We start from the raw sequence: 15,794 nt of genomic DNA, 5'->3' as shown, positions 1-15,794 counted from the left end.
TAAAAGGAGGTATTTGCATCATACATTTTAGTAATATTGATCAAAATATCTTGTGGCTAAAGTTATATAATTTTATGATATGCTTGCATAATTTGTTTTCTGCATCTTTTTTTTTATTTTTTTTGTGCATCATTTATTTGCTAAATGTTATCCCATGAATACGAAAGAAAATTATCGGAACCAGGTCAGTAACGAAAAACGAAAAAGAGCATACGCAGATTTCTTTGATCTTTTCAGCCTTTTGAGCATACGCATATGTTCCAATCGTTTTATTTGTTGACGGTCTCTTAAACTTCTTAAAGGACCGACTTTTTACCCAATCTCAGACCAAAACGAGCTTCATACTTCTCCATGTTCAGACAAATAATACTACTAATAAACTAGTGACATAGATGGTCCGGGCGTCACATAAGGAGAAATCCTTCTCTTAATCTTAGCCCAGTCAAAGTCAAGTGAGGGAAAATAAATGCAGTTTCACTGATGAAATTTGGGCCAATGCACATACTGACCATGCCAAAGCAACGCTGTTCAACTCTGCTTTGTGAATCCCCAATCTGTAATAGATCCGATTAAAGGTTTCATGTGAAGAATATATGGCTAATCTTTCAACTAGAAATTAAAAAGACTCTGAACTTCGGTTAGTGGCTGTGTTAAACGATCGCAATGGCAAGGATATCAAAGATTTTTAAGGCCAATAAAAGAAACCATTAATCTGCAGAAGGGTTTAGCAGATCAGAAATTTTGTTTGGTTATTATCCTTTTCGTCAGCAAGTGTGCAGAACTGAAATCTAAGCTTTATGGATAAGAACGAAATGAAGACGATACTTGAAACCATCAGTTCTGAAAGCAGACGACATCCTAAAGCATGACTATATACAGCCTTCTTATGATTCCCACAATCAATGCACCGATGTTGGGTGTACAACTAATTTAATTCACCCGCAATTGGGCTTATCAACAGCAGAGTCTCGTAAAAAGAGCATCAGAGGACTATATGTGAGGACTGCAGAAAAGAAACACAAGCTTTATACACGGCTTGCTTCACCAAAATTCCTTGCAAAATATTACCTTTCTCATCTCAGTGTGTCACCAAGGGTTTCTCAAGTTTATTTTGAAAGCCAATAAATAATGAGAAATAGAGTACAAGCTGCAATGACTGCAGCAAGGATGAGAGTATCTCTTGAACGCTTCCTTCGGATTGAACCTGTGATGACAAGGACATGGATTACTAACAAACCACTTAAAAGGAAAATACTTAAGAGCAGATTTAGCTTGAGGAAAAGTACCAATTAGACCACGGATAATTGGAAATTTGTCACTTAGTAGCTTCACTTTCCCTTGTACATCACCGAACAAGGCCCTTTGAGAGCTCAATGCAGCTTTAGTTGATTGAGCTTGACTAATCACATCGTCAATCTATGCTCAAGAAACCAGAGAAGGTAAACATTATCAGCTACTCAATTTCAGCATAATAAAAATTGACAATCATGGCAAAAATTTAGGTTGCAAACAGTTTCTTCTAGATTCAGTTCATCAAAAAAGCACCCATTCACAATCCAGGTTCAGCCATACTTCAATACATGAAGAAAAAGAAGTGCACCATATTGCAGCAGGTGGACAAAAGAGGTAGCTTCGCTTCCTTTTTCATTATTGTTAACTCATCAAGACTGAGGCTAAAGCTAATTCCAGATCTTCAGTTTTGCTATAATACAATCTTCAAATAATGCAGCTCAGCAGGCCATAAATTCTACTTTTCTTCCACACACACACACGCAGTTTCCACGGTTGAGAATTTTAAGTGCTAACAGAACTAAGTAACCCCTTTATCTATATCCCAAGCCAAACTGAGCCTAGAACACAAAAAAGGACTTCCATGCAAATGACCATTTGAAAAGCATTTGAAACCTACATGAGATATATTTCCATGTATTGCAGCTCTCTCCCGTAATAACTGCATCCTTGGGGACATACTTCCAGATGCCTGTATGAATGGAAATTTCAATATTTAGATAAAATAACATAGCTGAAGCATAAGAAACCTCAAAAAGGTAAAACCTTCTCACCTTGTATTCACTAATATCATCTCTCACAGAACTAAGAAGCTCAGCATGTTCCTTCATTGAGTTTATGTTTCCTTTAATTCTTCTAAACTCCTACATGAAAAACAGGTTCAGTTCAAACAATATAAGTCACATAACCATCAAGAAGAAGATAATTCAATAGATACAGTACAAACAAGTAAGGATCAAGTAATAAATTTTGTCCAGTAGAGTTACGAATGCATACAGTTTCCCGTCAGTAATACATTGCAACTGATGAACTAATACAGAAACAAGCAGATATATGAAGAAAATAAAATCCAAAATCCATATCTTACAGAGAATGCTTTGGTTATCAAAAAAACATCTTTTCCCATTAAAAAGGTAGGTGATTACAAGCCCACAAAAAATTTGAAGGACACTTTGAATGACATAAAATAAAGAACCAAAACACTTCAGAAAAAATCTAAAATGAAATGATGCAACACCCTAAAATAGGTTCTATAATGAACCAATCTAAATTATGATAGTTCTGTTAAAGTCCACTTGAGCTCATTAAAGTCCTCTCACATCATATCATCAAACTACGTTACTTTTTCCAGCTTAGAAGGGCATTTAGTTGACTAAGTGTCATCCAATGTTCAGATCTATTTTAACCACAAAAATGTTCCACTCAGTTTGGCCAAGGGGCTATTTCTAAGGAAATCTATAGGAAATTTCTGCAACTTTTCTTCTTCTATTTCATCTGCTCTGTAACTTTGCTTTTATCTGTGTTTTACAATTTGTCTCACTTTTAGGCCTTCTCAAGTCAAGCCCAATCTGTTTTTCTATCATTCCATTTGCTTTGACACCAGAAACCATCTCCAAAGCTGTTTCAGTTAGCATCTACTCTAAATCCTTGCCCTGCTGTTTCTGAACATCTAATGCTAAACTTCAATATTTGCGAATATTTACTAAGAAGATTGACATGCAAAATCCCACATGGAGAATAATGCAAAATGAAATCCAGGCTGGCTGGAGATACAATTGCATTTATCTTGTTATAAACATACATAGGATATTATATATACCTCCAATACGGATGAGAAATAAAAGCTAAATTAGAACCAATTTAACTGTCCTGTACAAGTTTCTTTTTGTTTTTCTATATATAACAATTCAAATAGTTTAATTTAAGGGGTAAAGAGACATATGCTTTAAACATTCAATAAGAATTTAAAATAACAGAAAAGCTCTTGCTCCCACCATTTTAATCCTTTGGTATAAACCACAGCAAACATACAGGTTTCGACTTCAAAGCTCTTACAAACAGTCTTATCCCCACAACCATTGCCAACTAAAAAAGAAAAAAAGCTATAGCTCACGGCCAAAAAATATCTGTTGAGTCCCAGGTAAAATTTCACAATTCCTGGTACACAAATTAATGAGAAAGAAAAAGTTGAATCATCCTTTCCCTTTCATGTGGATAGATGAGCCAAAGGATTTATGTTATGGTTCTTCTTCATAGGCCCTTGTTAGGGGGTAGGTCAACCAACTAGTCCTCCATCAATGTTTTGACTCCAAATAAGGGATAAAATGTTTTCAGTTCCAGTGAATTCCATATGCAGCAATTGCAAATTAACTTAAATGAAGGGTGTACTACCGAGTCACATTTAAGAGATACCCAATCTAAAACCACATAACCAATTATTAAAAAATTAGCTGTGCCATGCAAGTGTCTTGAACTAAAAATCTCTTCCTAGTTAACAGTTTTAAGATGAGGTCCTGGTTTCAAACATCAGGAATGGAAATTATCTAGCTGACATAAACAAACTTGATCATCTAAACAAGTTGAACAAGGAACTAGCTTCAATCAAATTACTTAAGAATGCTATCAACATGTCAATAATAACACAATGGTTACTGGGTACAAATAGGCGATACTATAGATCGTCAATAACCAAGCAAATGGGGCTGCTAATAACCTGGGTAAACTCATGAAGTATGTCCCTATGCCTCGCCAATTTCTGAGTAACTGAAGTAGTAGATGCAGCAGATGCAGCACATCGGCTCATGGAATCATTAATGTCCAGCAGCTTTTCAAGCAAAGATTGAATCTCCATTTCCATTGACTTCCAAGATCTGCTAGACCCAACTGTTGGGGAACCAGTTTCCACATAACCTGTACTCATGATTACAATAATCAGAAAGCATGTTTCCAAAATTAGATCACATGATGTAGGCAAAGAAGAACACACTGGGACAACAGTACAGTTGCTCAGCCTTAGTAAGATCTGACTCGGAGACACAGAAATGAATATCTGCTTTGATTTAAGATTTTTACATGCTGCAGTTGCTGAGGGCTCATAAACTCATTTTGGCCGTACAATTGTAGTGACTGACAAAATGTGTGAGTCAAAAGAAACCTAGACACAATTAGCCTAAACCTAGAGGACCTAAACTAGGGGGAAGTTTCAGTGGAATTGCCTACAACCATTAATTAACTATCTTAGAACAAGGAAACCCTGCACTTCTAGAAACTTAGATACACGTGTCCTGGAGATCAAGCACATTCGACTTAACAATAAACGTTTGCCTAACACACGCTGCAATCAAAAGAAGCAAGTTTCTCGATTTTCATCTTCAGGCCAACACTTCATAGACAAAGCTTTAGCAGATCTCAATATCCTATTAGAACAACCAAGCACATGATATTTTCCTTGCTCCCAAAATGAGTACCCACAAGACCTACACCAGCAGTATCATGTCAAGCCTCTTGGCTCAGAATTGACAACAGAAAATAGGTAAAACAATAAAACAACTTGTTCTCGTCTCTTAATTTATCGAATCCCAAATATCCCAAATAAGCCACTTTTCAAACTATACAACCATCTAATTAGGCATAACACTCTCAACAAATCAACTGTGCACTACCAGACTCCCATCACAAGTTCACAACAGTCCATGATCACAAAACTGCGCAGTTTTAGGCCTTAAATGCCTTCTCGGTAAATCAATTGCGCAATGCCATTTCAAATCACGAAAAACAACAAAATCACCAATAGAGGAAAGGTATTAAATTTGAAACAAGAATCAAAATCACCTCACACATTTCCAATTTCGATCACTTCAGTTGCAACACAAACATGTGCAACTAAACTCAGCAGGTCTAGGGTATTATCAATTGCCGAAAAGAAGGAACAAATGTCAATTAAAATAAGCGAAATGAAATGGAAATTGAGGAAGTAGCGTGCCTGCTTGGGAGAACCTGGCCCCGAGTTTAGCATAAGAGGAGAGCTTGACGTCGAGATCCCCTTCGATCTTGCGAGCTTCTTTCCGGAGCTCCTCCCAACCCGATTCCTGCAACAATTCCATAGTCGGATCCCCCGACATTGGCCCTGCCTCAAACCCTCTCTCTCGCACTCTCGGTGGAATCGGATCTGCTCTGATGGATCCGAACCCTTTTCAAATGTTGAAGAAATAACCTTCCGCCTGCAGTGATTTTGGGGCTTATGATCCGATGACAGTTAATTCAGTTGAAATACAATACAATACTCCAAAAATGCGGGTATAGAAATACGTAGGTCGTAGGTCGATGGGGGGAGTGTCACTGGCTTGCTGGTTGGCAGTCACCGCTCGCGGGAGGGTTGAGAACTGTTGCTTCCCTATTACAGGAAATCTGGTTTATTATCAAATGAGAATTAATAAATCGCGATGATGATCACTAAACTATCTAAAATGCTGCGGTCTGGTCACTAAATTTTTTTTTCTTTGCCAAAAAGGTCATTCAATTCCTTAGAATGGACTTTTTAAATCATATCGTCCAATTTAACCCGTGAACCAAATGGAAAGAAATATATTTGACCTACTATTACAAGTTTTTAGGGATAAAAATATCCTAAATTGTAGACCATTTTTTAAAAAGTGACACTAGTATCATTTAAATTACTATTAATTTACAAAAATCGAGTACCATATGGAATATAGTTGTCGATGATTATGAAGTCTAATTAATGTCGTGTCTTAAGTGAAAACAGTTTGATTAGTGAATGTGTTAAAAACCAAGATAAATGTTTTTTTTTTTTTTGGGTAAATGCAATGACGCAAATTAGCAGAGTACTTCAAAATCACGAGATATTGATAATCAACATTCTCTAATATCCTTGAGCTTAACTATTGCTGATGAAGAATCAATCTCTTGTTTTTATGTCATCAAGCACCGCATTATATTTAGCTGTCCATTAAAAAAAAAAAATCAAATCCCCTTTGTGGGCTTTTAAAGTTGAAACCAAAAAACCAATATTGGGTTTTAAAGTTGCACTTTAGTATTATCAAAAAAAAAAAAAAAAAAGTTGCACTTTACTTTCAATAAGAGAGCTAGTGGGCTTTGCCCATGTATGAGCCTGTGGCCCCATGTGAGGGCTGTTTTGCGAGGCCCAGCTACGGAGGGATATTCTCCATTACCACGTTCAAGAGCTGCGAGCTGAACGGTGACCGCTAATAAATGGGCCTATGTCCACCCTCATATGACACCATGTGTTAAAGGTTTTGATTTCCAGCTACATAGGTCCGTTCGATAAAACGAAAACTGAAATTTAAAAATTAAGTTTTGAAAATATTTAAATTGTTGAATTTATAAAATTATATATATTTAATAACTAATTGAATTATATTAGTGAATTAAAATATCACACAAATATTATACTTTCATCTTGAAAAAAAATTGTCTTTATTTATATATTTAGAGAGAGAAAAGTATTTTGTGTGAGAAAATTAATTAAACAATTAACAAATAGTACTTAAGTGCATGTATTTATTTGTGTGTGTGTGTGTTGCGTGTCGAATAGAATGAGAGCAAATATACATTTTGTGCAAAAGCGTGCATGAGAATATGCGTAAGAGGTGTAATATATATGTGATCAATTTAGAAAATTCAATAAAAAAATTTTTTACTTTTACTCAAAATTTTGTACGCAAATTAAGCACTGCTTAAATATATTAAGCGATTAAACTTTTTAGTTATGAAATATGCTGAATTTAAAAAGTTCTGAATGAATTAATTTTCATCATTAACTTGAATTATCAAACAAGCCTAATTCCATGTGGAATTGAATTTTCGGAAATCCGCCTCAAAGATTTTAGTCTTTTCATTCCCTTAACAAATCTTGTCTCCCCCCGGTGTGGCGTCGCTTCTTCACCCTTAATGCCTACTTCCTTGTATTCTGATATTACAAAATCTGTAACTAACCCGACAAGGGGGGACTACCGCTAGAGCCCCCAGGCAAAGGGATCGCTGGAAAGAGCTTAGGACAAGAAACCAGAAGGAATCCAACCCTACGAGCTTAGCTTATGACTGCAATCCCAGATACCCTTGCCAGCCTTCTCGGAGAGCTCACTTACTTCAATGCTGACTTAGCTAGAAGAAAGACCACTTCTTTATTAACACAGTGGGATGAGTAGATCGGCTGTTGCTCAGCGGCGGTCAGCAATGAGTCTGAATGGGTTCAGCTTAAAATGACAATTAATTGCATTGGGAACCGATATTGGGTATTAAAGTTAGTCGTCTCGTAGTAACAAAAATGCTAGTGGGCTTTGCCCCATGTGCCTTCCACGGTGGGTCCTACGAAGGTGGATACGACAGCCAAAAAATGGGCCTGAGTCCAGTCTTAAATGTCCCAGCACGTTCTCAATTCCAACTTCTGCGCGTGTTAGAGATGCTTTTGGACTAGTTCAATAATTTCAGCACCCTGTGAGTTTCCCTATATTGAATTGAAGTCTTTAACATGGTAAGTAGTAATAAATAATTGTTTTATTTTTATTCTGGTGCAATTGGGATCTTTCGAGACTGTCAAAATTCTAGCCACTCAAGATATTTCGTTGCGTTTTACTTTCTCTGTCCCATTTTGGTCGTTTTAATTTTTTTTTCATACAATTTAAAAAAAGATAGTTACCTTCGTTGGATAAACAAATTTAAGTTATTATTTTTCTAATATACCCTTACATTAAATAGAGTACAACTTTATATTAATTATTCATAGAAACTTGAATTGATGGTCAAAAAAGAATCAATTCTCATTTTATATTATTTCACATTAAATCTAAATGCATTAAATGGAGTAGGTTAACAATCTATATTAAACAAGGTAGTTTGTACTAATAACAACCTATATTGAATAAGGGTATTTCAGATAAACTAAAAGGTAACTATATTCTTTAATTAGAAAGTGGATTACAATTTGGGACAGATAAAAAAGAAAAATAGTACTATCAAAGTGAGATGGAGGGGTAGTAATAGTAGCATATGATTGGAGGGCTCTTACTTTCCAAAGTCTATATATCTATGCCGGAGATTGGAGAAGGAAGAAATAGCGTGTACTCGCCCGGACCAATTTCACTTTCAATCTAGAAATGAGCTGATGGCCCTATACATACTATAGACTCTCCATTGACTATATAAAGATTGGCAAAAAGAGGAATTTTATTTTTGAGAGTGCTTGACAGAAATAAGAGGCAAGTCGAGTTGTAAAGAAATCCAACCAAATTGCTAGAGTTTGCGTGAAATTTCCATCACGTGTCCAATGCCGTAGGTTATCTAATGTATTGGTCGTTTGCAGTTTGATCATAAAGAAGCAAGATATCTAATGTATTGGTTGTTGGCAATTCGACCATAAAGGATCAAGAGTACAGGCTGATTCTTCTCCCACGACACGCTTATTTGCTACTACTTCAAAACCAATAAATGCTTATGCAGTTGGACCTTCCCCAAGAAAGAGGATTATGCATGATGATTCAACTAGGACGTTTGACTTTTGAGTGGATGTATAGAGGATTATGCATGATGATTCAACTTTCTTATGCAAGCTGCACCATCAAGGCACCAACCCTTTTGGGGCCATCGGAAATCAAGAAGCAATATGCTCTCTCTCTCTCTCAAACATGCATAGAACAATGAAGATTCGGTTTGGAGGGGTTCTACCGTTCTATCTTCTTTCGTCCCATCAATTTTCTACTACAATTAGTTGGATGACAGCGCTCATTGCATCAGTCTATATTATCTTAATGCATGCCACTATTGTCAACTTGAGTGAATTATAATCTGATTCTCTAAGTCCAATTACTACTGATTCAATCATTAAAGGCAAAAGGTCCCACCTTAATTATGTCAGTTTAATCAGGTTAGGACAATGTCTTGATATGAAGATTTGCTCTAGGTCCATGGTATATTCAGAAAATCTCACTATCAACTACTCATCTATAAACCAACTAGTCATTAATACGTTGCCAATTGGTTCGTCTTGCACCTAAACTTTATTAATACTCTTCACCATCAGCATATGATATAATAACATTCAATCAGCTTATCTCAAACTTTAGGTTGGATAATTTAGTCACTAGCGAATGCGAAATCGAAATGAATATTTCTAAGGCCAATCCTAGGCAAACTTCACTCCACCTTACTAATAAATTTGCAAATGAAATTTTGTGTCTATTTACAGATTTTGTTACCCAAACAGTAAATATAATTAATAAGTGTAATTTTTGATATTAGAGAAGAGTTAAGTGAAATTGTATGTTTCTAAAATTATACCTTATTTTTAAGAGCCAAAATAGGAATGGCTTCACCGTTGGAGCAATTTCCCTTGTTTGCGTGGCCATGTGAACACCCCACAAGCTCAGTCCACCTTAGTAATAAATTGATAGAGGAGGGGATGTGTGTTTGCGTGTGTGTATATATATATATATATATATATATAAAACCAATCCAAATTAGGTTTTGTCTGCGTCTAAAGTGTCAAGGTAATTGAGTGGTTGTGAGGTTGCATAATACTTGCATCATCATTCATCCAGGTTAGATAATTGCAAGCTTATAAGATATTTTATCAGAATGGATTGTTTGTATCTTTCAAATGAAATTGTAGCAGCACTTTTTTAATGTAATATATGTAAGATAAAAAATAATTAAAAAATATGTTAATTATATAAACAAATAAATTTTAACAATAATTCACTGTCCAAACAAACCAATGAAATATAAAAATATCAAATTCACACTAACAAGTTTTCTATTAGAATCGATCTGCATTCGCATCCTCGCTAAAAAGAAACCTAGTCACTTTTGCTTCAAAATCTCTGTCATTAAACACCTAAAATTTTTCTTTGTCAACCAAAAGCGTCATAAAAAAATGTCACAAAGTTCTTCAAATAACATTGAAAGATCGTCCCAAAAAATGTATGAATGTGGTACAATGGCACCATTGTGCACCTTTTGAACACTTGAAAATCTGAAAAGAAGATTTTATAGCTGTTCAAATTACAATGTAAGAATTTTTCATTAATAATCTATTATTATTGTCATTAATTTTCCTCTGTACATGAATAAGTCAGAAAGATTTATAGATAGTCATATTTTCTTTTTATTCAAAATCGGCATGTATGTGGGCACCTTTCACTGGTAGAGTCCTGCCATCAACATCTGACAGTGTTATATACCAAACTAGGGACTTTTATTCTTGCATATATAATTGGACTATTTTCCTCGTCAACATTGTTAGGAAGCTGTCACCAGAGTCGCTAATTTTGGAGTAACAATAAAATGTCTTGAAGTTTGCTTTGCTCCTCCCAGTTCCAAGCACAAAGCCAAAAACTTCCGGTCCGGAAGGTTGAAGCGAGGAAAGTGAAAGCAATGGGAAGGTAGCTGAATCGATGCGTATTTCCTCTCCCGTATCGTGGGTCACGATCCATTAACGGAAAGAACGAGAGAGACAGCAATTTTGTGAAAATTTTCATGTTTAAAATGTGTCACAGACAAGCTACTCGTATTGTATTTAATCTAACGGGAAGAAATGATCGCAAAGTCGGCAAAGCAAACGAGGAAATCACGGATGCCATGCGTACAAACCGTACAATCAACTACCAAAAACTCACTAAAACGAATCTCAATTGAATCTAGCACTGGAATTGTCAACAAATTAGATACTCCTACATAATTAGAGATGTATTTGCAGGAAGAAGAACCTAACCACTTCGATTGACAATAAGAAGAAAAATAACTTGACCTTTAAATATGGGGGAATTCAGGGGACTTCAATTTTCAAGTCAGGGGACTTCAATATGGGGGAATTCAATTTTCAAACCTTAAAAATGGACTAATTCCTTTGTTTATTGATGAAAAAAAATCGCATAAATCTTAATTTGACATAAGAATGATTTACAATTATGCTTGTTGTGCTTGGGTTAGCCCAATAGCCTGCTAGGTTTTTTTTTAAAAAAAAAAAAAAATTGAAGGTTGCCGGACTGACTGAACCTGCCAGTGAAAAGGAAAAAAAAACTATTGTCCTTGCTGGGGTGATTATTTTCAAAAAAAAAAAAAAAGAAAAAGGAAGAGCTGTGTTAAGGACTAATAATGCCATCCTAAACAAAGTATTTTACCCAGCTTTTATATCATCAAAATTAGAAGAGCCATGAGGAAATTTTTTAGCAATTCTTTCGCATTCTACTTGTAGCATATAGATTATGTAATTGGTTCAAAACATTCCTTTTTCTTCAATTGGTTCAAAACATTACTGTTGGAATTAACACCGAATTTGGAAAGAATGGCCACTAATATACACATTTGTGAGTTAAGTGGACATTTTGAAAAAAAAAAATAATTGAGTGGTTAAAAGTGTACAAATAAAATAGTTTAGTGGCCGTTGAAATTTTTTACCTTCGAGTTTAGATCTTGAATTTTGACAAGTGAGTTGCAAAATGTTTGATTTATTTTGTAAATTGAGAGCAAAATCTGACAAAATGACTGGGGTTCTAGTCTACTGATTAGTTAATTGAATTAGGACCAAAATTAGTTTGATGGTCAAGAAATAGTCAATGGTTGGTAGGATTTTTTGCCCTGTGTAATTTGTGGTTTACACTACTATAACTTTGACAAACCAATAAAGAGTAAATTTAATTTCTATTAATAGATCAGAAAGATGCCCTGAAGACCTTAAACCACTACCGATTTCCTTTCCCCACCATTGGAGCGGGCAATTCCGAATGATTATTGGCGAGGACAAAGCCAAGGATTAAAGCACTAATGCCGGATTAATATATTCCACCTTTCTGTCGCCAAACTACAGCAAAGTGAAGTGGCTTTCACTTCACCTTGAGCTTTGTGGTAAAGTTTGTCTTAGGAACCACTGGCTTCTTTAAATGTGGAAAGGTTTATACATGGAATAATTGAGCTAAGAGCTTTTTCCCTGCAATCAACGATCTTGAATCTGAAGCCATGTGTTCCTTCAGAAAAAAAAAATCTGAAGTCATGTGCTTCATTATTGTGTGTAAAGGAGGGGAAGAGGGTTTACGTCCCATTCCCACCTAATGATTTCCATCATTATGACTTGTTTTCTTTTGCACCATTGCTGCTTGGCTGACAGCCTTCAATTTTTTAAAAGAAAAAAAAAATCCCCCAACAGGCTGTCAGCCAGCAGCCCAATTTTTTTTAAAAAAAGAAAATTTGTCCAACCTGTCGTGCTTAATAAGCGGCATAGTTGTAGAATATTCTCTTGCTCCTTCCGTTAATGCCATGTTTTACCTTTCTCGTTGTCCCAAAATTAAAGTCATATTAGTACTATTTTCCTTCCAACGTTCCCTCCTTGCCCTCACAGTGCATGTGCTAGAAAGTCCAAAAAAATTTGGTAGGACCTGCTATTTATTATCCATTTAGAGAAGCTCGAGGAGTACGTGCGACTAACTCTCACTTTATAAGGCCAATAATGGCGCGTGTCTTTAACATACAAAGGGATGCATTTGATTAAGATGAGATCCACAAAAACATTACTGCATGAAAAACATAAAGTGCAACTAACTATTGTAATTGTAAGGGGTAAATTTGGAAGCAAAGGCTTGACTTTTAATAATGATATCACTGTACCAAAAAAAGTTGCACTCCCAATAAACGTCCTTAAAATTGGGACATAGGAAATATCATATCAATATTTGTGTGATTTTTTTTAATCAATAAACAAAGGGATTAGCCTTAAGAACGTGACACTTTTGAATCGCTATTTTCTATAGCTTTTTAGTAAAAAGATGTATTATAATAATTTGATGTATATAAGATAAAAAAAATGATTAAAAAATTCATCAATGGATTACCTCCAATTTTATTTAGAGCAATGCAACTTAATTTAATTACCGATTGAGATTAGACGTCTCATCTTTTAATTAGCATTAATGAAAATTATGATGTGTCAAATTTTTGGACGTCAAAAGACAACTATGGATGAAATTATGTCGTCTCGTTCTTCAAAAAGGTGTTCAAATTATGTGGTTTAAGGTCACACGGTGATTATTGTTGACTCGTTTTTCGCCCAAGCTTTAGGTCATTTCTTGATGCACGAAACAAGAGGTGTGTTTGGATTAAGATGATTCGAGACAAAATAATTTATATCACAAATTTCAATCACTTTTTTATTTTATATATATCACATCATAAAAAGTGTTACAATAATTATCTCAAATAAATCATCCAAATAAACTCCTGAAAAATTAATCCTGAAAAATTAATTAGTCAATCCTCACCATCGCAAAAGAGCCACTTTGCAATTGGACTGTGAATTAGCTAGCAATCCAATTTCGTCACCTTAATTGCGTGGGTATATTCGGCATTTTGACCGCGATTCGCAGGGCGTTTTGGTCATTTGAACGCCTGCTGTCTGGTAATAAATTAATAATGTGGAATGATGGTGCATTGGTGGGGAGCGACAGCTGTTAGAGTGTTAGTCAGAAGTTTGGTGGCTTTTTGTGTGAAACGACACCAATGGTCTCCCAGCCCTTTTTTTGCATCAAATTGTTGATGGGCGGGCCTGAGGTTTCCTTTTTATTTTTTTTCCTTTCAAGGACACGGGTTTCATTCATTATTGTCTTTTTGGTTTTTTTTTTTTTTTAAAAAAAAAAGAAGAAGAAGAGGGGGCAGTTATTTTGGTCCCTCTTCGCCACCTTTTGTGCTGCTGTGATTCATGGGCCGTTAGATCAAATGGTTGAGCAATACAAAACCCCTGAATCTGATCATGTTAAATAAACAACAGTTCATTAAAACAAAATAACAAGAGAAAAAAAAAAAACTACATTGCCTACATCCAATCCATAGTAAACATTAATCTGGACATGCACATTAATCAGGTCCCATTCCATAAAGTTTGGATTATTATGACAGAAATGTTGGAGATCTTTCTTGAGGACCTGACCATTTTCAAAGACTTCCCCGTCTCTTAACTCAATTTGGGGCTCAGAATATTGGGAGACAAGGTCCCTAGCCTACCCTTCCAAGACTCACAAAAAGATCTGAACTCTTCAAGAATCATTTCATCAGCCCCGGACTTCATCAAGGGAGGAAAGAACAACCAAAAACTGGTTAAAATCACAAACCCGATCGTCAATGGGCCCGAAATAAACCATGGCATCTCCCGTTTTCCTTTCAAACCCCTCTTAATTACGAGTTCAATCATGACGCAGATTCCATGCAGGATGAAAAACGACGTCACTTCCCACGAGGGCTTCGCACGTGACACGTAATAGTATATGAGTTCGTGCATCAGACCGGAGACTAAAAAAGTGGCGAAAAAGGCTGGCAGTGCGGCCCAGCGATTCCCCACTACACCTGCCGACACTGACCTGACGGGCTTGTACACCGAGAGCCGTAGCGTATTTGTCACGGTGAGGTTCCACCGCTTTCCCCAGAATTCTTGCAGAGAAGTCGACGAGTAGGGCGCATTGGACGGCGGCTCCAGCTCCAGACCCACCAGGGCTCGGACCACGGAACTCGAGAACGCCACCAGAACATCCACCAGAAGAAATATCACGCAACAGTAGTCTGCTTGTAGAACCAGCGGGTGTGCAGTTTCTCTGTACTTGGCTGCCAGGGCTAATAAAACGGACAAGGCTAAGATCTCCGTTCCTAAATTTAAAAACGGCACCTTTTTCTTGGAGGAGGATGGGTTGCTGTCATCTGCCCGCTTGGCTCTGATGGGGAGAGCGGCGGAGGCGATGAAGATGTGGAGGGACTGGGATTGGGCCCAGGCGAGTGGACCCTGTCCAAAGGCAAAGAGGAGGAGCTTGGAGTTGGCGAGCCAGGTGATGAAGAGTGATGAGACTCCTCTGAAGAAGACGGAGGGTATGTACATAGGGAGAACTGTGAAGTGACAGAAGACGGGTAGGAGAGAAACCAGCCTCAAGAAGCCTTTTGGGATTCTTGCAGGAATGAAATAGCAGTAACAGAGAGATGCTACCACCGATGACCAAGCATAGATTGATTTAAAGTTCCCGTGCTCCATTTTGGAAATGGTTGGCTATAAGCTTCTATTCTTATGGCGTTTGTGCTTTTGGGATGAGGAAAGCTTTGCTTTTATTGAACGGACCGAGCAAAGGACAAGATGCATACCTCAGCCCCCCCCCCCCCAAAAACTGCTCGCGCACCAAGGAAACACATAAGCGGATGGTTGTTTATTTAATTATTAGTTACTGTACGATCAATATCGGTGGTGAAAGAAATAAATGGATTTTGTTCGGACTTCGGAGTCGTGCAGTATTTTTTATTGTAGGGACCCTTCGCGATGCCTACCACATGATGGCCGGCAAGACCGTCGTTCATGCTTAGATACTTGTGTATATAATACTCCCTCCCTTTTTTTATAACTGTCGTTTAAGGTTTTGCACACCAATTAAGAAAAGTTTTCATTGCTTAAATCTATACACCACTTTCCTTTTATACCCTCATTAATTATTCAATTCACCCATGTT

At 36.5% G+C, this 15,794-nt stretch overlaps 2 protein-coding genes across 2 annotated transcripts; both read right to left on the bottom strand.

Annotated features, from left to right (window-relative positions):
- Nucleotides 1–802: 802 nt before the first annotated feature.
- LOC113761810 (Golgi SNAP receptor complex member 1-2) lies at nucleotides 803–5,687 on the bottom strand. Its single transcript, XM_027304950.1, has 6 exons — nucleotides 5,273–5,687; nucleotides 4,004–4,200; nucleotides 2,064–2,153; nucleotides 1,910–1,981; nucleotides 1,287–1,416; nucleotides 803–1,204 (listed from the first exon to the last, which is right to left on the bottom strand). Exons 1-6 carry the CDS (start codon nucleotides 5,409–5,411, stop codon nucleotides 1,107–1,109), a joined length of 726 nt encoding a protein of 241 aa, XP_027160751.1. The 5' UTR covers nucleotides 5,412–5,687; the 3' UTR covers nucleotides 803–1,106.
- An 8,348-nt stretch (nucleotides 5,688–14,035) lies between these two features.
- Nucleotides 14,036–15,447, bottom strand: LOC113762694 (long-chain-alcohol O-fatty-acyltransferase-like). Its single transcript, XM_027306251.1, has one exon. The coding sequence runs from the start codon at nucleotides 15,326–15,328 to the stop codon at nucleotides 14,267–14,269; it is 1,062 nt and encodes a 353-aa protein (XP_027162052.1). The 5' UTR covers nucleotides 15,329–15,447; the 3' UTR covers nucleotides 14,036–14,266.
- Between the last annotated feature and the right edge of the window lie 347 nt (nucleotides 15,448–15,794).

Source organism: Coffea eugenioides, chromosome 2 (assembly GCF_003713205.1).
Source record: "Coffea eugenioides isolate CCC68of chromosome 2, Ceug_1.0, whole genome shotgun sequence".
Classification (NCBI taxonomy): domain Eukaryota; kingdom Viridiplantae; phylum Streptophyta; class Magnoliopsida; order Gentianales; family Rubiaceae; genus Coffea; species Coffea eugenioides.
The sequence above is the reverse complement of the archived record's forward strand: the minus strand, read 5'-3'. Positions and strand labels throughout refer to the sequence as shown.